Below are 24,552 nucleotides of genomic sequence, written 5' to 3' on the forward strand. Positions count from 1 at the left end.
CGGAAGTCGGGTCGTCAGCGTCATGCTTTTCCAAAAGCATGTAGGCACTCTTGGACCAAAAATAGTCAACAAAGGGATTGCAGGTTGTGGGTGTTGGACAGTCCAACATGTGCATTTTCCATGACATATGTTCTGATGCATACCAAGTGGTCGCGTGCAGTAGTCGGCATCTCGGCTGGCAGGCGTCTAGACTCCATCTTCATCACCTGGTGGATCTCCCGCGGCGAGCTTCCCCGCTTAACAACTAATTATGACACGTGGTGGTGATTGGCCGCTGCTTGGTGCGCCGTCTGAAGAGCCGGCCAAGCCGGTGTCACAGAGTGCAGGCCGTAACAATCAAAACGTCGCGCGCTGCGGCAGCGGGCGTGATATTGTCGCGTCTGTCTGTCTGTACCTGCATCCTTCTGTCGCGTTGAAGCATCCCTTGACGCATCTTCCCGCTAAGCCCCTGATGCTAGCCCGCTGCTAGCACTGCTAGGAAACCGGGCCAGCTGGCGGGTCTTCCTCCTTCTCGGCTTGGCGACCAGGCTAAAGCGAATCAGGTGCACGCCGTCGAGCAGCATGACTTCAGAGGGGGCCCGGATAACTCGCTGGCTGCAGTTGCAGGACACCGCTACACAACAAGGCCCGCTGCTTAGTCCGGGGAATGAATTTCCTCTGAGAACACTGCCCTCCCTGCCCTCCGCCAGCTCCCTCTCCGACCTGGCTTCGGATGACGGCCGCAGAGTCTCGCACCGCACCAACATTGCGAAACTCATCCACCCGCCCACCCCTACCATGACGGATGAGCACACGGCCGCTCGCAGACGTTCCTCCTCGCTCGCCGGCGCCACCCTGCCCACCAAGACAGACCTGAAGAAACACCGCCGCCGCCGTTCCGACCACATTGCCGAAGAAGGAGAGGAGTCCTCCTCGGGTGCAGACCGCTCCGACTCAGAGTCCAGTGACAGCGCCGACGACGACGACATGAGCGCCGACGGGCTCGAAGACGACGAGGAGACGGGCCTCACCAAGCGCGACAGGCGGAGACGCCGGAGAAGAAAGAGGCGGAACACGCTGCTCGACCAGCGCATCGTGCCGGATGATACATACACAAAGGAGGAGAAGAAGCTCGCCGACCAGAACTTGCTCAAATCGATGCTAGTCAATGGAGTTCTGATATGTCTATGGTACAACGTCAATAGGAGTACGGTTGACACGCGCTGACAGCCCCAGGTACCTCTTCTCGATATCCATATCCGTCTACAACAAGTGGATGTTCAAGGAAGCCAAGGGCGACGGCGAGACCAAGAACATCTTTCCCTTTCCGCTATTTACGACATGTCTGCATATGATAGTCCAGTTTACGCTCGCGTCGCTCGTCCTATTCCTAATACCCTCCCTCCGACCGCGACACGATTCCCTTAACCCACACGCTGCCGGCTCGCGCGTAGAGCCGGTCGACCCCAAGAAGCCGCTCATGACCAAGTGGTTCTACTTCAGCAGACTCGGGCCGTGTGGTGCAGCCACTGGCATGGACATTGGCCTGGGCAACACGAGCTTGAAGTTCATCTCGTTGACATTTTTCAGTAAGGGATGACCTCTCCTTTCTGCGATTACAACTAACAGCAACAGCTATGTGCAAGTCATCTGCACTCGGCTTCGTCCTCATCTTTGCCTTCCTCTTCCGCCTCGAACAACCCTCCTGGCGACTCGTATTCATCATACTCATCATGACCTGCGGTGTCGTCATGATGGTAGCCGGCGAGGCTGCCTTCCACACCCTCGGCTTCATCCTCGTCATGGTCTCGGCCTGCTCGTCCGGCTTCCGCTGGTCGCTGACCCAGATCCTGCTCCTTCGCAACCCCGCGACAGCGAACCCATTTTCCTCCATCTTTTTCCTCGCACCCGTCATGTTCATCAGCATACTCATTCTCGCGATACCCGTGGAAGGCTTCCCCGCGCTCATGGAGGGTCTTTCACAACTTTTCGAAGCCAGGGGCGCCGGCCTCGGCATTGGCATTCTTTTGTTCCCGGGCGTCCTCGCCTTTCTTATGACCGCCTCCGAATTCGCTCTGCTGAAGCGCACTTCAGTCGTCACCCTTAGCATTTGTGGCATTTTCAAAGAGGTCGTCACGATTGGGACTGCGAACCTTGTATTCAAGGACCCCCTTACGCCCATCAACCTGACTGGGCTTGTCGTCACGATTGGCAGCATCGCGGCATACAACTACATGAAGATCAAGAAGATGAGAGAAGAGGCGCGGATGAACGCACATCTCCAGAATCAGGAGACGTATGCGCCCGTCAACACCGTGGATCCATTGGAGCGCGACCGAAGAGGCAGCGTCGTCGTGCGGCCAGGACAAGGCATCGTACGCAACAGTCTCCAACTTGCGCCCGGGCTAAGCGGGGCATCCGTATCTGAGAGCCCGGCGAGAGCAAGTCCGATCAAGACTGCACGGGACACTGAGTAGCATACATGTGTGTAGCAAGCAAATCATTCTGGATTTCAGCGTGTGTATTGTTGGGTATTTCATCGCACTTTTTTGTCAGCATCATCAGGCGTTCAGGAGACTTGGGAAGTTTTGGAAGGCGGGTGCGCGAATGCTGCCGTGCCGTGGGATTACTATACCCTTTCCTTGAGACTGCATCTGAACCACATTCGCTATGTACTATCATATCAATATCTATTTCGTGTGTTTCAACAATGATAATCTTAAAGAGTGGTGCGCACTGTACAAACGTGAAAAGTTCAACACCCTACCTGCTAGAATCCTACGTCGTCTTGGAATATAGGAAACTTTAGGTCTCGTCCTGATGTAGACGACAGCGCACCTGTTCAAATTCAGGTTCTTCCTTGTATGGGGCGGATAATCCAAGGTAGTTGTTCGGTACTACGTCCTGTAGTGCATCTTGTAGCTTGAGATCCAAGGCGAGGACAACCAATCGACTACCGCGGAGGCATTTCGGGGATCGGCGGGACAATCTAGGACCCTTGGCCGCAGTTACCTCATGTGGCCATGCACGTCGAGAACACCTGCCACAACCACCTGGCACATCCACATCTGGCGTTGACCGTCAGACCCCCTTCTCTCCCCTCTCTCGCCGTTTACACGCCGGCACATCTGTTTCGGGCAAACGTCCGCACTTGCGAGCGTTAAGCGCTTCGTTTCGCACGACGCAGGTTTCAGAAGCCCCGAAAGTCCTGCAGTACGGTACAGTAATCAGCCTCATCGTGGCTTATTAACTCGCACTGCTTCTTGCCTCTCTACCTCCTACCTCACGCGCAATACCGCATTCGCTTTTCTTGTTCGACCGCGACCGCGACATCACGTCGCTTTACTGCCGCCTGCCATGCGGCTCCTCACCTCCCTCCTTGCGCTCCCCCTCGCGCTGTTACCTTCGCTTGCTTTCGCGCAGGATCTCGAAGTCCAAGTCACCAGACCGGCGGAATGTACGCGCAAGACTCAGAAGGGCGACAAAGTGTCGATGATGTACAAGGGCACGCTGCAGAGCGATGGCAGCAAGTTTGACTCGAGCTACGACCGTGGCGCACCGTTTACATTCACGATTGGCAAGGGCCAGGTGATCAAGGGCTGGGATCAGGGTCTGCTGGATATGTGTATTGGAGAGGCCAGGAAGTTGGTCATCCCGCCTGGGCTGGCGTATGGGAACCACGCTATGGGTGATAAGATTCCTGCGGGATCAACGCTGGGTATGTTTGCTTTATGCGGAGAGTTTGGGTCTGGCTAATGGTGCGTGCAGTTTTTGAGACCGAGCTTATGGGCATCGACGGCGTGGAAAAGGAACCTGCGAAACCTGTTGAGCCTTCGAAGGCTGCCCCTGCGACACCGACACCGACACCGACTGGTATTACGGATGACAACGTCAATGCCAACGACGAAGAAGCCGCGCCCGAAAACGTACCCAGACCGACATCTACACCCTCGTCTGAAGCTACTCCGGCAGAGACCAAGCCTGAGAAGACAGCAGTACCAGCCGCCGAGCCTAGCAAAGCTGTAGCCGCACAAGGAAACCCGATGGATGGCGAGAGCGACAAGGGCGAGTGCAACCTCCTTGGAAACTTTGCACTGATTGTACAAGGTTTCCTTGGACTACTCGCCGTATCTTCTCTCGCAATCAAGAGGCTGAGGGAGTCTCCGCGACGGCCCATAAAGATCTGGTTCTTCGATGTTTCCAAGCAGGTCTTTGGCTCGGTTCTGTTGCATCTGGCAAACGTCCTGATGTCCATGCTGTCCTCCGGCAAATTTGACGTAGCAGCAACAACCAGCGCGACAACGAAGTATGCTGGAACCAACGAGGAAGGTGACCAGCCGAATCCGTGCTCGTTCTACCTCCTCAACCTGGCCATCGACGTAAGTTCATTCCCACGAACATCTGCAATCAGTAACTAACGATGCCAGACCACAATCGGTATTCCAATCCTCGTGCTCCTCCTCAAGGTCCTCCACGCCGCATTCGCCAAAACCCCGCTAGCCAACCCCCCAGAGTCCATCCGCAGCGGCAACTACGGCCAACCACCCCGCGCAACCTGGTGGCTCAAGCAATCCATAATCTACTTCCTCGGCCTCATCGGCATGAAACTGTGCGTTCTCGCCATCTTCGCCTTCCTCCCCTGGATCGCATGGGTTGGAGACTGGGCACTGCGCTGGACAGAAGGAAACACCGCACTGCAAATCACTTTCGTCATGTTCATCTTCCCGTTGATTATGAATGCGCTGCAGTACTGGATCATTGATAACTTTATCAAGGACCCTGAGCATGGTAGTGGTAGCGGTAGTGAAGGCAGGTATGGTGTTGTTGGTGAGGATGATAGCGAGGATGAGGACGACGAGGAGTGGCTGGAGCGTCAGAGGCGGAGGCGTGAGGCGGGTATTGATGGTGAGGACAGTGATATCGAGGCTGCTGAGGTGGATCCGTTGAAGGAGGCTAATCCTTCAATGGTACCGTCAAGGAGTAAGAGTTTGAAGGCTGGAAGCGACTACGATCCCGCTGTTGATGGGGCGAGTGGTAGTTTGAAGACGAGGACGGAGTAGGATGGTTGTACGTAGTGGGTTGCGGTGTTTGCATTATCAATAGGCTTAGTTTGCGTACTTGTCTCATAGCGGGCTAGGGGTTTTGGAATAGACGTGCATCATCTGTGCAGAAAAACGACATTGGTATTTTGTGCGAGTGTGAAGACCACATGTCTCCTACAGCATCGGCTTGATCTCTGCTGCCTCCTTGAAATCCGCACCAGTCTTCGACCGCACTTCATCTACGGTCACACCATCCGCAAGCTCAATAAGCGTCAGTCCCTCTGTAAAGTCGACATCAAACACGCACTACGCAATCATTAGTTTCTAATTCAAACAACCCAAAAGGAGAAGAGGGGTACTCACCAAATCCGTAATAATCCTGCTCACACACGCCTTACCCGTAAGCGGGAACTCGCACTGCTTCAGAATTTTGGGCCTCCCCTTCTTATCCGTATGCTCCATGGTAACAACCACCTTCGTCTTCTCCGGATTACTGACCAAATCCATCGCACCGCCGAATCCCTTGACCTTACCGGGCAACATCCAATTCGCCAAGTCACCCCTCGCACTCACTTGCATGGCACCGAGGATAGTTAGATCGATCTTTCCCGCACGGATCATACCAAAACTCTCTTCGGAGCCAAAGCAGGACGCGCCGGGGAGTAAAGTCACAGTTTCTTTGCCCGCGTTGATAAGGTCAGGGTCTTCGAGGCCCTTTTGCGGGTATGGACCTAGACCCAAGATGCCGTTTTCAGACTGAAGTTGGACTTCCACGGAGGGGTCTACGAAGGAAGGGGCTAGCATGGGCATGCCGATGCCTAGGTTGGCGTACATGCCGTTCTTGAATTCCTTCGCCGCGCGGCGCACGATGCGTTCGCGTTTCGAGGCTGCGTCGCCGGCGCCGAGGGCGGAGACGGCTTCTTTGGGGTCCTTTGCGTTGACGACTTTTTCGATCTTCTTTTCCGCCGTTGATTGGATTACGCGGTCGATGTAGATACCAGGGACGTGGACGGCGTTGGGAGGGATCTCGCCGGGCTCGACGATGTGCTCCGCTTCTACGATTGTAGTGGTTGCGTTGCGGGCCATGGCGCCGTTGAAGTTTTGGGCAGAGAAGCGGAACTGTACGTTGCCTAGGCGGTCGGCTTTGTAGGCTTTGATGAAGGCGTAGTCGCCTTTGATGCTCTCTTCCATTACGTAGCTCTTGCCTGCGAAGACTTTGACGTCGCGCGGTGTGGAGTATTGGGCTACGCTGCCGTCGCTGTTGTGCTTGAGGGCTAGTTCGCCGGTTTGCACGACGGTGCCAAAGGCGGCGGGTGTGTAGAAGGCTGGGATGCCGGCGCCGCCTGCTCTACATCGCTCGGCGAGGGTGCCTTGCGGTGTGAGTTCGAGTTCTAGCTCGCCGGTGAGGTACATTTGCTCGAGCACTTTGTTTTCGCCTACGTAGCTCGCAATCATCTTCTTGACTTGCTTGCTTTCGAGTAGCAGGCCGAGGCCTCCTCCAACGATGCCGGCATTGTTGGATACGGCGGTCAGGCCTGTGATGTGTTGTGTGCTCTTTACTTGGTGGATAAGCGTGTCTGGGACGCCTGAAAGTCCGAAGCCTCCGCATAGCAGCGTACTGTCAGAGGCCATGTCTTCGATAGCCGCTGCGGCACTCGGGTAGACCTTGTTGATCTCATTGCGGCGCAGAGACGAGGAGAAGGAGCGCGAGAGGTTGAGGTATGTCTGTCAGTGTTAGCAGCCGACGGAGAGTAACAAGAGAAGGTTGAATGACTTTTGTTGTGCTTCGCGAAAAGGTGCGCGCAGTGCGCAGTGTGAGGGATATTGACGGCATGCTGGGCTGGGCTTTGCGCAAGTATACAAACTTCCAGACTTCCGATATATGATATGCAGCGCTCAACTCACAGACTGTGGAGGTGTAGATAACAAATCACTGTGGGGAGAATTGGAGCGCTCCCGGATATCTGTATACCCAAGCATCGTCGCAGCAGCCTCGGGAAGCTCTAGTATGGGTTGCGTCGGCATCTTGACGCGGGAGGGCGGAACAGCGCCGACGCGGAATGTGGAGGAAAATCGAGGGCCTGGAATGCGGAGTCGTCAGGTACTGCGTGGTGATTGGATGGGCTGTGGCTGACTCAGGGAAGGCGCGGACTTGTTTTCCTCGTGGCCTGGTAGCTCCGGAACGTCAGACATCGATGAGCAAGCACGCAAGGTCGTGAGTCTTTCTTCATTCATACATCCACACAAGTCACTCGTACCTTGACACACCTAGTGGAGATATGCCTCATCCTACCTTCTGTAAATCTCTCCGACGGTCTACTGGCGCTGACCTGGATCGATAGCGCGTCTACCTGTACAGGTACCATGAACATGGCGAGACGTACACGAAAGAGCAAAACCCAAGGAGTTGAGGAGCTACACACAGCTTTCGTCAGCAGCGCATGTGCTACATGCATTCAGAGAGGCAGGGTAATGCGCTCCTTCGAATGACAACCCTCTAGCATACGTTTTCTAGACTATTCTTCTTGTTGTTTCGTCGTTTTATCAATGCTTCAAATAAGCCCTCTATTCGCGGCTCTTCTCGTCATCTCACGGGTGTTATTCGTTATGGCGCTTCTGTCAGCCATCCTGGCTTGAGGAACACCTAAACCGGACCATGAACCAACACATGCCGGCGATGACCAAGATTCTTCCGAGAACCTCACCTCAGAAAAGGAGAAACACCTCCAAAACCTCGCCTTCGACGAGCTAGTCGAAGTACTCCAAATCCCAAACCCGCAACACTCCACTCTGTCCAAGCTCCAGCCATACGTAAACAACATATACACGCCCAAGACGTACAAAAGAATGAAGATGGCATTAGGCCCTGCCTTTAGCAAGACTTACGAAGCGATGCAGCTATAGCACGAGATCCACAGAAAGCTAAGAGAATTCAGAGAGACTACTAAGTATGAGGGCAAGGCTGGTGCGGACTGGCAGGCTTATAAACAGGCACTGAGATTGGTTTCTTAGAAGGAGTCTTTGCCGGCTATAACTGCGCATCGCCAGCTAGGTCTGTTTGTAGATAAGTCTAAGAAGCGCGGAGAGTAGTTCGCGGATAGCGCGGTTTTTGCGGACTGTCTAGCTCGCTTCTATGTTACACTGCTGCAGCCACCGAATATATCTGCGGATGATCTTGTTGGTGGGTTTGAGGAGTATAATGTTGAGCTTCTAAAGTGGTTCGAGGTTGGAGGATGATAGGAAAGAAGACCTTGCGGGTAAGCGCACGGAAAAGTTATGTGGGTTTGGATAGTATGCGGGATGGAAGAGAGATCTGATGGTATACCAGCCCATGTTGATGACTCTTACATACATGTAAAGTGTCGACTGATAGCGAAACGTTGTCACAATAGGAGTCAGGTCGGTATCTGTCAACACCAGTCACTTTCTACACCTCTCCAAGTCATCGTCGAAGACTCATGGCGGGAAGAGTAAATATATTTCAACTTTTCTCGCTGCTTTCAACTTGCTACATACACCATTCCCCTCAAATCTACTACTACATGCAAAACACTGCACTCTTCGCTATCAATATCTATCTACACTACGCAGACGATCAAATACTCATAGCCCGATACTATTCGTCCTCCACACTAAACCGCCACGATGATTTTGGGACTCGACCACTTCACTTTCAACGAAATCTGCTTCTCAGTCATGATAGCATCCTATTTCCTCGTGAACTTGATCAACCTCAGCAATGCGACGCCTATGGGATCGGGCTCGGCGATCGAAGGAACGATGGCTATGAGTTCAGCGTTCGAAGCGATATCCTCCATGGCACCAGCTGGCGTACTTCCTGGTGTTCCTTCTGGTAGCGCGTCTCATGTGGTGACTGCGCTAGCCGGATCGGATCAGGCTGCGGGTAGATCGCCGACTGCTACCAAAGCCGCACCCCAACCTCACGAAACTCTCGACTACGGCCCTGTGAATACGCCGGATACGGGCTGCGAATTCGGTAATGCCATCGTCGTGAACAAGTGTTCCGTTCCCGTCAACATCAACACCATCGGCGGATTCCGACTGAACGGAAGCAATACGACCTATAGCACACCAGAAGAGCAAGTCGTATACCCCATCGCTCCTGGCGAGACATACAGCGAAGGCTTCCGTAGCACGTGGGTATCCCCCGATCCGGACAACATCAAAGGTAACAACCCAGACACCGACAAACTATGGGGTCAAGGAATCTCAATCAAGATATCCTGGGCAGACAAACCTGGCAATAAAGACACCACACAATTCGAATACGCCCTTACCTACAACCCCAAAGCTCCACAACCATACCCTCTACTCTGGTATGACGTCTCGCTTTTGGATTGCGGTCAACCGGCTAAGCACAACGGCACCGATTTCACTGCTACGGATGCGGACTACAAGGCCAAGACGGATCAGTGTCCCGGGTACCAGGGCGGACTGACTTTGAAGTTCGAGCCTGAGGCGGGTATCAAGAATACGTGTCCGGAGATTGATTGCGAAGGGGAGTGTCGCGATATTTACAACTTCGACAGGACGAGGGAGCATGAGCCGACGAAACAGTGTTGGGGTGAGTTCAAGGGGAACATGATCTTGAGCCTGTGTGCTGGAAGTGGTGAGGGCACTGCCAATACTCGCAGAGGTCTTGGAAAAGACGAGGATGTTCAAAGCGCTGGAAGTGTCTAGATCAATGTGGTGTGCGGTCGTTTCATTGATGGTTGTTGAATGAGCGGTGATGTCTTGTCGGTGTGTTTGAGGCTTGCTGGAAATGTAGTACTAGATGTATTTGTCATTCGCTTGGCCTTTTTACCCGCTTACCTTCCGGTGACGCAAAAGTGAATTCGATTAGATCGTATGGTAGCTGGCCCTTTGATTTGGGAGATATTGTCTATGGCGAGTGTTGTCGTTAATGTTCGCGTACTGGTGCAGGAAATGGCGAGACACTTCCACGTGGTCTGTGCTGCAAGGTTAAATCCGATGCTGGTGCGCAGGCAGATGGTATTTGTAAATTCCTAGATGATCCTTCGGATGCCATTAAATATGCGAAACAGCTCATTCTTCAGTAATAATCTTAGTTCTTCTTGAGAGATGTGGTTACAGATCTCGCACGGATAGGCTACGCGCGGCTCAAACGTTCGTGCTCGCGTCATTGGGGTGGCGATCATCACGATCTGATCGGCGATTGCGTACCGTGGTTGTTCCATAGGTAAAGCTCCGCGGACCCTGGATAACGGTTCGCACAAAGATCATCCTCACCTCACCGAAGACGGCTGTGGCGTCTCGATATTGGGATTGTCTGTAGATCTGCGTTGGGTAGTAATGGGCAATGTAAGGTACCCGTTCGAAGACCTCTAGATGGTGATTGGTAGGGGTAGTCGTTCCGAGCGTCGGAACGGAAGCGCGGTAAGTCGCGGATGAAGATAGATTGCGAGTACAGGGCTGCAAGCAGGCATTATCTGATCTCACGATACCTCTGCCGAGGGTGACGCGGGCATGGCGGTGGGTACCTGTCAGCCGTGGTGTTCGCACGTGAGGCAGGTACCCGCCAGCTGACGGGTAGAGATTGTTAAAGTTTGGAGCGCAGCGTGTCTCGCATGGCAGCTGCTCGGCACATTGTTACCACGCACGTTGTCTTGGGATTCCGCCCCGCCGCATTTGACAGGAGCTAGAAGAATGGAAGCGCCAAAGCCGCTGAGGCTTCCTAGTGTACTCTGGTATACTGCAAGATCCAGCCGCATGGTCCGCCCTCCAGCACAATGACACCACAAGTGGCTCCATGGGCTACTTGTAGGCAGGCGCAGATTCGGGCCGAGACGCGACAGGACGGCCAAATTTGCGGGATAGCGTATTCAACACGTTGATCGAGAGAGGGACAGCAGCGTCGCTAGTGAGGCTCTTGAGTAGTGTAGAGAACGGTGGTGCGTCGAGCGTCTCTCAGGCTTCCGGAAGGAAAGCTGCTGGCGCTAGCCGGTTCGGGACGGCATGGGAAACCGTCTTGGAAATGTGCAGGGGTACCCATCCAATGGGGAAACGTGGCATCCCGTTGGCCATCGCTAAAATAGTAGTTGACGCCATGTAGAGCGCCCCAAGAGCGGTCGACGGGGATGGGTGGTGAAGGCAGGATCACGATGTAGAGACAGCGAAGAGGGAGAATGCGGTGCGGTGAGTACGGGCTGTGGAGGTTGGGCGTCGCTGGAGGTTTCCAGATCGGCATAGGCGCGGCTGGAGTATCGAGAAACCCTGATGACGTCGCTGGCCGTGATCTAGCGGCTCGCAGCCAACAGTCAATTTCGTCCAAGCGGGCGGCTGGAATGAGACAGGAGCAAGACGGTCCCTCGCGCCAATACACATCATTTACGCGATCCACGATCCATCCAAACTGCTTTTGTCCAGCGCGTGCAGTGCGCGGCCTCGACGTTTCTGTAAGTGTATGCGGGCGTGTGTTGAAGCCCACGGGCGCGAGGCTATCCTGCTCCTGATCCTGGCATGAGCCCACCACCTGATTCTTACTCACCAAGCACTCCCAGCTTGTCTCTGCGCTCCGGTGGGATTCGGCCTCTGCTGGCAGTCTGACAGTGCGAAAACCACTGGTGGCCATTAAGTCGTGTTGTTGACCTGTCCATGTGCTGAGGCCGCTTCACCGTCCATTCTTGCCAGGAGCACACTCCGCGACGTCATAGCTCACCATCCCATCTATGCCCGCCGTTGCCTCGACCCCATCACGACACCACTTGCGCGTTACGTGGGAGACTGGGGAATGCAATAATGACAAAGGCCCCGTCACCCTCTCCTAATCCCAAGAGAGAGACTGCGCCGCCACCCACGACGCGCCCGCCACTGCAGAGACTGGCCGCCAGCGACGCGAAGACATATCAGTCGCAAACGTCGCAGCCCTCGCCCGGAACCCGGAACCCGAGCAGACCCCGCGACGATGCCGCCACCGACAGCGAACTGAGCGAGGCAGAGAGCCAGCCGGGCGACGAGGACGAAGGCGCTGGTGCCGACGAGCTGGCCGCGGAAGAAGCGCCACTGAGCGAGGCCTCGCCCGACGAGATGGAGGTGGAACGCCTGCGCGGCCTGCAGCTGAAGATGCTGCAGCAACAGCAGCGGGCGCGCATGCGGAGCTCGTCCAACAATTCCGCTGTCGCGCTGGGCTCTCGCCGCATATCGCCCATCAAGGAGGAACCCATGCCCGGCATCTCGCCCACCCTCGAGGGCGCCTTTATCAGTCCAACCCCGAGCCCGAACCCGCCGCTCCCTACGGGCCTCACCACGTCGACCGAATCGACCGAGTCTGCGAGGACCATTCGCGGCAGCATGCCACCGACGCCCGCCGCCACCCATGCCGTTCGAACGCCATCCTACCCCTTCCCTTCAGTCCCAAACACGCCACGATGGGCCTCGGCATTCCACATGCCCTTCACCAGCCTGTCGCCCACGGTAGCAGCGGGGCAGTCGCGAGAGTACGCAACCCCGCAAGAGCGCATCGCCTCCGAGAGCAGCACCCCCGCCGCATCAAGCACGCCCTTCGCCCCCGGAGGAAGAAACTACCAGAGCCCGGATGCAGAAGACCCGCGATTCCCGAGTCCCAATCTTTACGACATCGTACTGCGCCTGGGTGCTGAGCCCGGCCTCGCTGCTTGGTGGACGGCGGTAACGTCCATCATGCGCGACCACTATGGAGCGGAAAGAGCCACCTTGGCAGTACCAGCGGATGCGTCTGATATCGAGAACGTGCCATGGGGCCAGAAGACTAGTTTTACTGCCATGGGGAACGAGGGAAGCCCGCATGCAGCCACCTACCAGGAAGCAGCAAGCCATTTCCAGTCGGAAGAGAACCCAAGCTCACGCGACTATGAACATGCCGACATGCCTCCTTCCACCACGATCCCGGAACGCAGACCAAAGCTATTCTCGCATCACTCCTTCGCGGGCCACGAACGCCAGAAGTCCAGCGCCGGTCCAGATACGCCCACACCGGCGTCGCTCAACCGGCCAAGAGGTCCAATGAGGTCTGCCAGCCACGCACCCCATATGGCTGCCAGGCCAGAGCATCCGCTAAGGCAGGTCTCACAGGCTTCCTTTGATGGCGCCTCTCCCGCATTCGCTGGCTCGACACCAACAGGTGGACCTACCTTTAGCGACCCAGAATTCTCCAGTGTGGGCGAGCCTTCGCCGCCCAGCGCTGTGTACCATGTACTGCGTGCTCTCGATCACGAGCCAGATGCCCTCATCGACAACACCGGTGTTAACCGTGTCTTGGAGAGAGGGCGCTTGGTCACTCTGACTAGAGATTACTCGACTTCGCATTCGACATCTAAAGAGGACTTGGGTAAAGACAAATCGGAACAGAATAAACCTTCTGCGATACAGGGTAGTGCTGCTGCACAAGAAGCTCACAAAGCGGCCGCCGCTCGTGGCCGTGCCAATCTGGCTACGAATGATCCCCGCCTGCCGCAACGCTATGAAGAGTACGAACAGTACCCAAGCTCACCATGGGCACAGTCGCCCGCCCCGTCCCCGGCTATCCAGAATGATGCTGATGCCAATCCCTTCTTCGCTACAGGCAATGTCGACGAGGAGACATTCAACCCGTCGCGTTCACCTCAAGACTACACGCAATTTGGCATGGTTGAGGCCATTGGCGTTGACAAAGCCAGTACAGTTACACACATACCTCTGGTGCATCCCATTCTCTCTCAGATCATGGCGTCTCCAGCAACCTCCACGCCAAATCAAACGCCGTCAATGACGCGGAGACAGTCCGAACAATCCATGTCAACGTCGCTGAACAAGGAGGGCTTTGTGCGGAAAGCGCCCATTGCGATTCTTTCCATACTGTCGCCCATCGTGCCATATCCGCGGAACCTTACCAACTCATTGAAGCACCTTGGCCCTCACCTTGCTACGTCATTCTCCAATGCTTGGCACTTCACCAACGCTCAAGCTCAAGTCGCGTCGGTCCGACAGCGGCGCATGACAGCTGGCACTTCTGGCGGCATTAGCCTCCCCTCGGATTCCGATAGCCTCGACGATCTGCTCCACCTTGATCTGGAAGACATCACCAACTCAGCAGCGGGCAGTGTTACTAGTCCTTCCGACTACTCGGGTCGATCCAAGCACAGTCCCGGAGACTCCATCGCCGGAACACCTGGCTGGGACACTTCTTCCGTCGGATTCTCGAGCAGACACTCCGTGGGCGGTACCCCTGGCCAACTTGCAGGTAGCGAAGCGGTTGAAAGCTACTTCGATGCGAGAAAACAATATGGCAAAACGTTGAACGCCCCAACTTCGACGCCTCATGAACAAGCTGCCCGCAAGACAGACAAGCGTCCTGCAAAGCGAGTGACTGTAAACCCAGTAGCTGAACAGGCCAATGACGATGCTTCCAAGGCACGTAGCGATAAGCCAGACGAGTCGTTGAGCACGCGTCGCGCCCAGATGCAGAGCAACTCCAACAGAGGCCATTCGTTCTTGCACTCATACGGTGCAGACTTCAGCTCGTCATTCCAGTCCTTGCAATCGGCGACAACACCCGGTGGGAAGCCTCAGGCCCCGCATGGTCATGTGAGGAGACCGTCCATCACCGAAACGTCTGACATGCCACCTCCTTCAGAAAGTCTACTCCGGACAATCACCGACTCATTACCGGTGCAGATCTTCACCGCCGCTCCCAATACCGGAGCAATTACTTGGGTCAACTCCAAATTCCTGATATATAGAGGCCAGGATCAACGGCAGGTGTTGCAAGACCCATGGGATTCAATTCACCCAGAGGATCGCGATTCGTATCTGGAGGAGTGGAGCAGATCGCTACGCACTGGTCAGCAATTGCAGAAGAAAGTGAGATTGCAAAGGTTCGATCACCACTACCGATGGTTCTACGTTCGTGTCGCCCCACTCAAGAACAAGCGCCAGCAGATTGTTCACTGGATCGGTACCAACATGGATTTCCACGAACAGCATATTGCTGAACTCAATTCTGCTCGACAACAGGAGACGGCCGCGTCGGAAGCCAAATACCGCGCGCTGGCGAACTCGAGCCCGCAGATTGTGTTTGTCGTGTCCGATCGCAGAGGTTTAACGTTCTGCAATTCCCAATGGATTTCTTTCTCTGGCCAGAGTGAGATTCATGCCCTGGGCAACGGCTTCTTGGAGCATGTGCACCCTGATGACGTTGTCAAGTGCAAGCTTCCCGAGTTAGATGAACACGGAGTCGCCAATGTGCCTACTTCAATGCCAGCAGATCACGGTAGAACCGACTCAAACTCATCGGACGCTTCATCGGAGACTGAGCGAACAATCACCAGCCCAGGTGGATCAGTACCAGACCGCATGGACATGCCTCAGGCCAAGTTGTCCAAACTAGCAAGCACTGGTATTCTCAGGGTTGCAAAGGATGCAGATGGACGGGCATCGTATTCCACCGAAGTGCGACTTCGCAACAAAGACGGTGACTACAGGTGGCATCTGGTCAGGATCTTGTTAGAGAATTCACTCTCTGAAGACGGCGATGAAGAGACCTGGTATGGCACAGCTACCGACATCAATGACCACAAGCTGCTCGAGCAGACGTTGAAGGAAACCATGGATGCAAAGTCCAAGTTCCTCAGTAACATGTCCCATGAGATCCGTACTCCTCTGAACGGTATCTCCGGCATGGTCAACTTCCTGCTTGACAGCACGCTCAACTCTGAGCAGTTGGAGCATGTCAACATCATAAAAGCTAGTACCGACAGTCTGCTGAACCTCATCAACGACATTCTCGATCTGTCAAAGGTCGAAGCCGGTATGATCAAGCTGTCTATGGAATGGCTCCATCTGCCGTCGCTTCTTGAAGAGGTCAATGACTTGAATATGGGCTTAGCCATACAGAAAGGCCTTGAACTCAACTACCTTGTGGACGAAGGTGTGCCAGCAGAGGTCAAGGGTGACAAGTTCCGCATTCGCCAAGTTCTTCTCAATGTGGTTGGGAATGCAATCAAGTTCACCGAGCGAGGAGAAATCTTTATCCGATGCAGATTGCAACCACCCGATCGATCTCGGCCCCTGCGAGACAACGAGACCATGGTTCGGTTCGAAGTGGTTGACACCGGTCAAGGCTTCACAGATGCTGAGGCCAAGTACCTGTTCAAGCGATTCAGCCAAATTGACGCCAGCAGCACCCGGCAACATGGCGGAACAGGACTCGGCTTGGCTATCTCTATGCAGTTCGTCGAGCTACATGGAGGTAGAATGGACGCACGAAGTGCGCCAGGCAAGGGTTCGACTTTCTTCTTCACGATCAAGTTTGGGCTTCCCACCGCCGACGACTTCCCCAGGCCGCAGGTGTCGACACCAGGCACGCCAGCTTTTGAGACGCCGCTCGCAGTGCCAGCAGTGCCTCCACTACCCCAGCCCTCGGCTCTTCAGAAATTTGTTCAGTCACAAAATCCTAGCCAAGCACCGATCAAGCGCGTATCAAGCGTCTCCTCCGACAAGAGCGAACCTGTCAGGTCGCCTGCATCTAGTCTCTCAGCCTCTGAGCGTTCGCGCGACTCTCCGTCCCTCTCCTCTGGTAGCTCGGATCACTCTTTGACAAGTGCCGCTCTTACTGGACAGTCGAGCTTGCGTTCGGAAAGATCTTCTGCGTCTTCGTACCTGCAGGAAGCCAGCCCAGCTTCAGACGCGGATATTAAACTAGCTCTGCCACCCAAAAGAACCGATAGCGAGGAAGCCCCCAAGCCCGACTCTTCCACCTCCATCAATTCGGACAAGACGCTCCGTGCGTCTTCACCTCATCGTAGTCTGTCACCGCTTGGCAGTGCTCTACAACCTCCCATGTATTCTATACTGGTGGTGTGCCCACTGGAGCATAGTAGGGAAGCTACGATCCGACACATCAGGAACACGCTTCCTCAAGGGATACCTCATCAAGTGACGGGTCAAGCTAGCGTCATCGAGGCGCAGAAGATGATGGGTGGCGACAATCCCGTGCTATTCACCCATGTTGTTCTAGTGCTGCACGACACTGCCGAGGTGCACGCCATCGTGGACCAGATCTTCAGCTCCATGGCGTACGGCAACACATCTGTTGTCGTAGTCTCGGATCCGTCACAGAAGAAGGAGCTGATCAAAGAAGCACCGGTCTACGACTACGAGCAGCTTCACATGGATCGACGCCTCCAGTTCATCTACCGGCCTCTTAAACCTTCGAAGTTTGCCATCATCTTCGACCCACAGAAGGAGCGTGAGTCTAGCACGGATCGCAATCAAGACAGCGCACAGCAGGTCGTTGTCAGCCAAAAGCTCGTCTTTGAAGAACTCAAGCGCCGCGTGGGTGGCAAGAACCACAAGGTCTTGCTGGTCGAAGACAACAAGATCAACCAAACGGTTAGTGGCCTCTACATGTAACTTTTTTCGCATACTAATAGTCTTCAGGTCATCTTGAAATTCCTTGCCAGGATCGACATTGAAACAGAGACGGTACAGGATGGTGTTCAAGCCACCGAGACCGTCTTTGCAAAGCCACCCGGCTATTACTCGATCATCCTCGTAAGTAGCAACGTCTGTTTCTTTCGGACAGTACTAACGTCGTCCAGTGTGATCTACACATGCCCAACAAAGACGGGTACCAAGCTTGCAAAGAAATACGGCGGTGGGAGAAGAAGCATAGCTACCGCCGCCACCCTATCATCGCGCTCTCTGCGAACGTCCTCGGTGATGTTTACGCAAAGTGCGTGGAAGCAGGCTTCAACTCTTACGTCACGAAGCCGGTGGAGTTCAAAGAACTCTCTCTTGCCATGACCAAGTTCCTGGATCCGGCCGACCCTTCGAAACAGCCTGCTCTCATGAAGAAGAAGTGAGAGTGGGTGACTTTACCTTTACGCACACGTACACATTGTATCGAGGCACGGTACTCGATTTTGCTCCTACCTGCATCAGCGAACGGCGCAGTTGGGGAGCCACTGGACGTGCTACTAGGCACACCGAACATGACAGTGGTCCACGTTACTACCATCGCACTAGAGGCGCTGGTTGTTACATGGGATGCTTCTCGCATCTCATATCCTTAGTCTGGTTATGCAGTTGGATTGTTAATGGATGTAATGTTTTCAAGGCGAATGCATGAGCATTTGACGGCGTATTGTTACTTTGGAGCGAACGCAGCTGGTGGAGGATGATTCCCCGTGGCATGGTTCATTAGGCGGCATTATGGCAGCAAACTCTGCCTTGGGATAGAAAGAGGGGGGATATTATACATGGACTTGATACCTCAACACGCAGCGGGGATGACTATGCTGACGCAGCGCTATGGATGAGCGCGAACTTGTACAATAGCAACGATGTAACGGAGACGAGAACATATTCAAACCACCAAACCCGATGCTCAGCTTCCTCATTTGCGTCTGGTGGTGCGATGAAGATGTCTCACGCGACCGTTGTGGACGCGCTAGACATGCATCTCGCGTCAAGAACGCCTTCTCCACCCCCCAAAACCCGCAATGCAAACATCACCACTTTCTCCACGCTTTAGTCATCTCGGCGCTGATTGGCCGGAGTTGGATGCATCTGACATCCGCATCGCGCTAATTGGTGGATACGAACAGGGGTTCGTGTTGTCGTCATTGTCTGCCGGAGCTTCCTCATCGCCTAAAGTCCGAAGCGCACCCCTCAGACACCTGTCGCAGGCTGACACTATATCCTTCGATCTTCTCTAGAGTCTCAGGCTATTCATAGCATCGCGTTTGAGTTTCTACATCACAGCATGGCTTCTGCGACGGGAATTCCACCAAATGCCGCCGCGGCGCGCGGACAGAGTGAACAAGAGCCGCTTCTAGGCAGAAGAGGAGATGCGAGCCAGATGCATGGGCAGCCTCTCTACCATAACCTGTGGATCGGTATGTGCTGTCAAGCATACGCTGTAAGGAAGGTTTCTAATAGACTCAGGCACCGCTCCAATCGCGCAAGCAGGAATATGGATCGTAAGCACCTCAACACCCCGACTACCACGCCCATACTAACGCGTCAAAAGCTCGCAGCCATCATCTGGGGAGCCATCTTCTCCAACAAACTCATCTTCTTCTCCGCCCACCCAGTAAGCCCCATCCCCACGCCCCAAACCTCGCCCACCACCAACTAACCAACCCAACCACGCAGCTCCTCAACTCCGTAAGCCACAACACCACCCTAATCACCCCCTCTCGCCAACCGTATCATTGATACCCCCTAGGCCGGCTTCCTCCTAGCCATCCAAGCAGCCCTCGTCCTCCAACCGACCCACACCCCCGAACAAAAGCGCTCCGGCACCCTCGCCCACTTCCTCTTCCACGCGCTCGGCGCCTCCGCCCTCACCGCCGGCCTCATCGTCATCGAAATGAACAAAGCCGGCCCCGGCCACGAACACTTTGAATCCGCGCACGCGCGCCTGGGCCTCACCTTTTATATCCTTGTGTACATCCAGGCGATTGTGGGGTTCACGCAGTATTATGTGCCGCAGCTTTATGGTAGCGTGGAGAACGCGAAGAGTATTTATAAGTATCATCGCATGGCTGGGTATGTTATTGCGGTGCTGGGGCTTGCGACGATTTGCGCGGCGACGTGGACGACGTATAATTTGAACTTGGCGCATGTGCAGCATTGGGCTGTTATTGTTGCTAGTGTGTTGGTGCTTGTGGGGGTTGTGCCGAGGATTCGGTTGAGTAAGTTTGGGATTAAGACGGGGGAGGGGGAGGTGAGGTTGCAGTAGACGGAGCGATGAGGAATGAATGTGCTTCAGCGGGATGATGGAACGATACATGTGCATGGGATGAGGACTATGCGGTAGATTTGGTAGAGGTATACTCTTGAGCCACGTTGCATAACAAAGCGTCTTAGTACACATTATGTTTTTACTGTGCTTTGATCTCAACTGCACGTCCATCTCACTAGCATTTGCTTTAGTAAATCATTGACATCACAGCAAAACAACAGCGCGGAGTCTAGTATCAGACTGTTCCCATTTGATTATCTTCCAGACACCCAATAGCCAAACCTTTTCGGCTGTCATCATCTTTTCCATACGGGGTCCAGATTATACTTTCGTATCTTCCTTGCTCTCACAGAACAAACCCGGCGTCCATTCTACTATTCTACCACCTTGCCTCATGCTGCTGAAGTTCCGGATACACCCGAGTCTTGAGCAGATCATAGGCTAGACCATTGAACTCGATTAACAAAGCCCCAATCTCCGGCAGTTTCAAGAGTGCCTTCATATGCGCAGCGATAGTGTCGGTGACGATGTCCCGCAGGCCCTTGTCGTGATCAGGAGTGGTAGAGAAGGCATAGTGAGCTGCGTTGCCGAAGGCGAGAGTGTTCCACGACAGCTTACAAGCGAGACGAAACTTTACCTTGACGAGGTCTTTGAGGCCGGGGATATCGTACTTATCGGCAATTTCGTACATTTGGGCGTGGATGAGAAGCTCCTTCTCTTCTTCGCTGGCTTCTGCGCCAGGTTCGCAGGAGCGGCAAGTGAAGGAATTGCAGTCGCGATCGCAGTCAGTTCCGCAGGTGTGGTGAGTGCAGACCGTGGTTTGGCATGAACCCCAGCCATTGCAACATCTATGTGGAAACTTTGCTTCACACTCGGTCGAAGGCCAGACTGGCTCCTGATCTGCAGGTGCCTGATCTGCAGTTGGTTCATAATCGCCCTCGTAGATCCATTGGAACAGCAGCTTGATGATGGCGGGTTCTTCCTCGGGAAGATCAACAGTGTTCTCAATTGCTTCCTACAATTGTGTTAACAAGCAGGCCGTTTCACGATCGAACCTCGTCGTCACTGGAGAAGTTAGAAACGTACCTTCCCACCGAATCGCAGAGCACGAGCGAAGAACTCCGCACGAGAACACACAATGTTCTTGTGGACTTTGTAGGTATCAGGACCGCAGGTGACAGTGAAGTCGGACGAAGCGCCTGTGACGAGCAGACTGAGGACTGTCAGTTTGTGTGTGGATCTTTTTGTGTAAGGTCACTTACTTCTTGAGAGTTGTGATCAACTGCTTTTGCGAAGCTTCTGCCATCTTTTGCGTTGAACACGATTGTACTGTTGGGTGAGAGAGGAGTCCACAGAGGTAGAGGGTGAGTTTTCTCAGCAACTTCGTAATCGGCGCGACTTTCCTCCGAGTCTTTTTTCTATCTTGAAGTGAATGTGAACCGATGTCGACAGTCTCATTAAGCATATGCATATGCATATACGTATCACTGAACTGATCAGTCAGCATCAGCGGTATATGAGAAGGACATGACAAATGGCACCGCACGAAGCAGAGGAAGTAGATGAAATGGCTGTTATTTGACCTGATGATGATCTCATCCCGTACTCAAGAGCTTTTGCGCATGTTTCCAAATTGGTTCGAATGCCCATTTCTGATTCGACCGTTTCTCCATGATGCTTCTGCTTCTCGTAGATTCTTGTCCTACCACATTTGTGCATTCATATTCACTCTCGAAGTCTCTCATGATTGAGCTCACGCCAATCACTCAACCCCTCTTCCTTGTCAACTTGAGGAGACCGAACGCCAACCCGTTGAACTCAGTGAGTAGAGCCTCGATCTCCGGCTTATCCATCAAGCACATGTGTTTGCTAATTGTCAAGCTGACTAGATCGCGTAAGCCCTTGTCGGAGTCGGGCGTTGAGGAGAAGACGTGATGCGCTGCCACCGCGAAGACGTCACTATCCCAGAATTGCTTGCAGGACCTCTGGAACTTCTCACGAGCCAGATCCTTGAGACCTCTCACCTCATACTTGTCTGCAATCTCGTACATCTTGACGTGGAGAAGAAGTTGGTATTCTCTGCCGTTTAACGAAGGAAGTACTGCTGTGTCCACCTCGCATTTGTCGCAGGTGAAATGGGCACAGCACCCAGTTCCGGCTCCCAGAAAATAACCGGCTTCGTTGTAATGGCACCTGTGATGTGGACAAACCATGGGATCATTGCATGTTCCATAGAGCGGAAAGACCGAGCATGTATGGGGAAAGCGATAATGAAATGCATCTCCGTTCGCGTGAAATTTGGGGCGATCTGTCTTGTTCGTGAACCGAGCAGATCCCGTAGAGGCTACATCAGATAGCAGCGGCGTATATTCGGCTTCGTATAGGTACTGGATCAAGCGCCTAACAATGGCGGGGTCGTCTTCCGGGAGATCGATAGCATCATTCTGAGATTCCTTCGCTGGCGGTCAGTCCATGGTGCACAATCGTCGTCATCGTGAGGCAACTCACTTTCCCGCCAAACCGGAGGGCCCGTGTGAAGAAGTCGACCTTGTCACAAACGATGTTCTTGTGGACTTTGTAGGCATCGCCGTTGCAGCTAATGGTAAGATCGGAGTATGCGCCGGATTCGAGTAAGCTGTAATGTGGTCAGTGTCACTGCGATGATAATTTGGGAGAACAAGAAGCTGGCACAATCAAGCTTACCCTTTGAGTGAGGCTAGAGCGTGTTGCTGAGCAGCAGCCGCCATTTTCGACTGTGGTCGTGGTCGTGATGGTGAGTGTGGAGAGAAACTGGGTGGCAGTGTTGAATTATGTGCCTAGGTAGTCTTACCGCTAGCGCGACTCTACTCCGCTACGGTCCAAGTACGAGGTAGAAGTGAGTGAGGGTAACGCGCAAGTGAGAGACGGATAAAAAGTCTTGGCTACCGTGGTTGAGTATGGCGATGACCGTTCCGACGAATCGTGGCAAACTTTGAAACCACCGTTGTCGACTTACCAGCCTACCAATGCACACACCCCAAAGTACCTCGCCAGAAGACTACCAACGCAAAGCCCAGAGGATGAGTGGAAAATCCTTTGGTGATGAATACCGAGAGACACTTGCGGTCACTTTGGGGAAGATCTCAGACCAGTTCTGAACGCATTTTGATGTTACAGATACCAACTTCGAGTATTCAGCAAATTGGTTTATAGATGGCACGTGGATAGTTCAATGGCAATGGAGCATGAATACAGTGATTATGTAAATTAACGTCTCACGCTGCTAAAGGAACATCTAACAAGTCATTACTGTTCTACAACCTCGCCTCAACCGCCGTCCCTTGCAATTGCTGCTCCTGAGCCTGCCCTTGACCCTTTTCCCGTATCGCCTCCTCAAAGATCTGCATAAACCGCCAAACATCACTGAAAGTGTTGTACATTGGTACTGGTGCGACACGAATGATGCCTGGTTTCCTCTTGTCGCAAACAACACCATTCTCCACTAGCGCCGCGCTCGCATCATCGAAAACATCCTCTGGCAGCAGCACACTCAGTTGAGCGCCGCGGAAGCGAGGGTCTGTGGGTGTGATGATCTCGAAGGGGAATTTGCCATCCTTGATGTTGCGCGCAGCTATCTGGGAAAGCAGGTGCTCAGCGTATGCAGTGAGGAGCAGAGATCGTGATCGTAGGTCGGCCATGGATGTCTTCTCGAAGACACTTAGCGAGCCGGCTAAGCATGTAAGGTCGACGATCGATGGATTAGAGCATTGGAAGCCTTGCGCGCCGGGTGTAGGAACGAACTTGTTGTCCATAAGGAAGCGCGATGACTTGTCGTGGCCGTACCAGCCCTTCAGTCCCTTGTAGTGGTCGTTGTTGCCATGCTTCTCGTGGATGAAAGCACCGGCGATGGAACCGGCACCGGCATTCATGTACTTGTACGTGCACCAGCATGCGAAGTCGACATCCCAGTCGTGTAGCTTCAGCTCGGCGTTGCCTGCGGCGTGCGCTAGATCCCATCCGATGGTGATGTTGTGCTTGCGTGCGTGTGCGGTGATGGTGGGGATGTCGAGTAATTGGCCGCTGTAGTACTGGATACCGGGCAGCATGATGAGAGCCAGCTCATCGACATTCTCGTCAATGAGCTTGAGGATGTTCTTGGTGGTCATGATGTATCCGTCGTCCGGCTCGACCAGTAGCATAGACTTCTTGGGGTCGAGACCGTGCCATTCTATTTGCGACTCGATCGCATACCAGTCGCTGGGGAAAGGCCGCCACTCGCACATAATCTTGTGCTTCTTCTCTGTTGGCTTGTAGAATGCAGCCATCATCAGATGCAGGTTGATGGTCAATGTGTTCATGGCAACGATTTCTGAAGGGGATGCGCCGACGATGTCAGCCATCTTCTTCGAGCACCCAGCAGCCATGTCCTGGTAGGGTGTGAGCGGCGAGTCCTCGAGGGCGGTGAAATGACCGCCAACAGCGATTGATCCCCATGTCTTAAGGTACGCGTTCAAGTGTTCGCCAACAGCTTTCGGTTGCAGTCCCAAAGAGTTACCGCAGAAGTAGATGGCCTCGTCGTCTGGTGTTGATGCAGGGTTGGCGGTTTGTGCGTCATCGTTCAGGGTTTTCCGCTTTAGCTGCGCTTTGCTGGGAACAACAAACTCGGGTCGGAACGTCTTGGGAATGTCTGCACTTTGATCGAGGGAATGCGCAAAGTCCGCTGATTCGGCGTTTGTTGGCCACTGTGGCTTTTGCCCTTGGCGAAGCTGTTGGATTGCGGCAGGTGCGTCCATGGTGATAATGATG

The 24,552-nt window shown here is 54.0% G+C and overlaps 9 protein-coding genes across 9 annotated transcripts; 5 read left to right on the forward strand and 4 right to left on the reverse strand.

Annotated features, from left to right (window-relative positions):
* Positions 1-561: 561 nt before the first annotated feature.
* On the forward strand, positions 562-2,456 carry J4E87_000964 (uncharacterized protein; the record flags this gene model as incomplete). Its single annotated transcript, XM_049372614.1, has 3 exons — positions 562-1,169; positions 1,216-1,568; positions 1,615-2,456. The coding sequence occupies 3 exons, from the start codon at positions 562-564 to the stop codon at positions 2,454-2,456; spliced, it is 1,803 nt and encodes a 600-aa protein (XP_049237272.1).
* Positions 2,457-3,336: 880 nt separating this feature from the next.
* J4E87_000965 (uncharacterized protein) lies at positions 3,337-5,039 on the forward strand (the record flags this gene model as incomplete). Its single annotated transcript, XM_049372615.1, has 3 exons — positions 3,337-3,697; positions 3,748-4,358; positions 4,407-5,039. The coding sequence occupies 3 exons, from the start codon at positions 3,337-3,339 to the stop codon at positions 5,037-5,039; spliced, it is 1,605 nt and encodes a 534-aa protein (XP_049237273.1).
* A 156-nt stretch (positions 5,040-5,195) lies between these two features.
* J4E87_000966 (uncharacterized protein) lies at positions 5,196-6,855 on the reverse strand (the record flags this gene model as incomplete). Its single annotated transcript, XM_049372616.1, has 3 exons — positions 5,196-5,327; positions 5,385-6,746; positions 6,796-6,855. 3 exons carry the CDS (start codon positions 6,853-6,855, stop codon positions 5,196-5,198), a joined length of 1,554 nt encoding a protein of 517 aa, XP_049237274.1.
* Positions 6,856-8,666: 1,811 nt separating this feature from the next.
* Positions 8,667-9,722, forward strand: J4E87_000967 (uncharacterized protein; the record flags this gene model as incomplete). The annotated part of the gene is made up of 1 exon (XM_049372617.1): positions 8,667-9,722. One exon carries the CDS (start codon positions 8,667-8,669, stop codon positions 9,720-9,722), a length of 1,056 nt encoding a protein of 351 aa, XP_049237275.1.
* Positions 9,723-11,801: 2,079 nt separating this feature from the next.
* Positions 11,802-17,881, forward strand: J4E87_000968 (uncharacterized protein; the record flags this gene model as incomplete). Its single annotated transcript, XM_049372618.1, has 3 exons — positions 11,802-17,408; positions 17,457-17,570; positions 17,618-17,881. 3 exons carry the CDS (start codon positions 11,802-11,804, stop codon positions 17,879-17,881), a joined length of 5,985 nt encoding a protein of 1,994 aa, XP_049237276.1.
* A 1,112-nt stretch (positions 17,882-18,993) lies between these two features.
* Positions 18,994-19,553, forward strand: J4E87_000969 (uncharacterized protein; the record flags this gene model as incomplete). Its single annotated transcript, XM_049372619.1, has 5 exons — positions 18,994-19,000; positions 19,058-19,113; positions 19,176-19,187; positions 19,249-19,485; positions 19,527-19,553. The coding sequence occupies 5 exons, from the start codon at positions 18,994-18,996 to the stop codon at positions 19,551-19,553; spliced, it is 339 nt and encodes a 112-aa protein (XP_049237277.1).
* A 593-nt stretch (positions 19,554-20,146) lies between these two features.
* J4E87_000970 (uncharacterized protein) lies at positions 20,147-21,073 on the reverse strand (the record flags this gene model as incomplete). The annotated part of the gene is made up of 3 exons (XM_049372620.1): positions 20,147-20,782; positions 20,854-20,980; positions 21,030-21,073. 3 exons carry the CDS (start codon positions 21,071-21,073, stop codon positions 20,147-20,149), a joined length of 807 nt encoding a protein of 268 aa, XP_049237278.1.
* Positions 21,074-21,533: 460 nt separating this feature from the next.
* On the reverse strand, positions 21,534-22,514 carry J4E87_000971 (uncharacterized protein; the record flags this gene model as incomplete). Its single annotated transcript, XM_049372621.1, has 4 exons — positions 21,534-21,960; positions 22,093-22,220; positions 22,276-22,402; positions 22,471-22,514. The coding sequence occupies 4 exons, from the start codon at positions 22,512-22,514 to the stop codon at positions 21,534-21,536; spliced, it is 726 nt and encodes a 241-aa protein (XP_049237279.1).
* A 546-nt stretch (positions 22,515-23,060) lies between these two features.
* BNA52 (Kynureninase 2) lies at positions 23,061-24,539 on the reverse strand (the record flags this gene model as incomplete). Its single annotated transcript, XM_049372622.1, has 1 exon — positions 23,061-24,539. One exon carries the CDS (start codon positions 24,537-24,539, stop codon positions 23,061-23,063), a length of 1,479 nt encoding a protein of 492 aa, XP_049237280.1.
* Between the last annotated feature and the right edge of the window lie 13 nt (positions 24,540-24,552).

This window comes from Alternaria ethzedia, assembly GCF_023757985.1.
Source record: "Alternaria ethzedia strain BMP 0044 chromosome Unknown scaffold_2, whole genome shotgun sequence".
Taxonomy (NCBI): Eukaryota; Fungi; Ascomycota; class Dothideomycetes; order Pleosporales; family Pleosporaceae; genus Alternaria; species Alternaria ethzedia.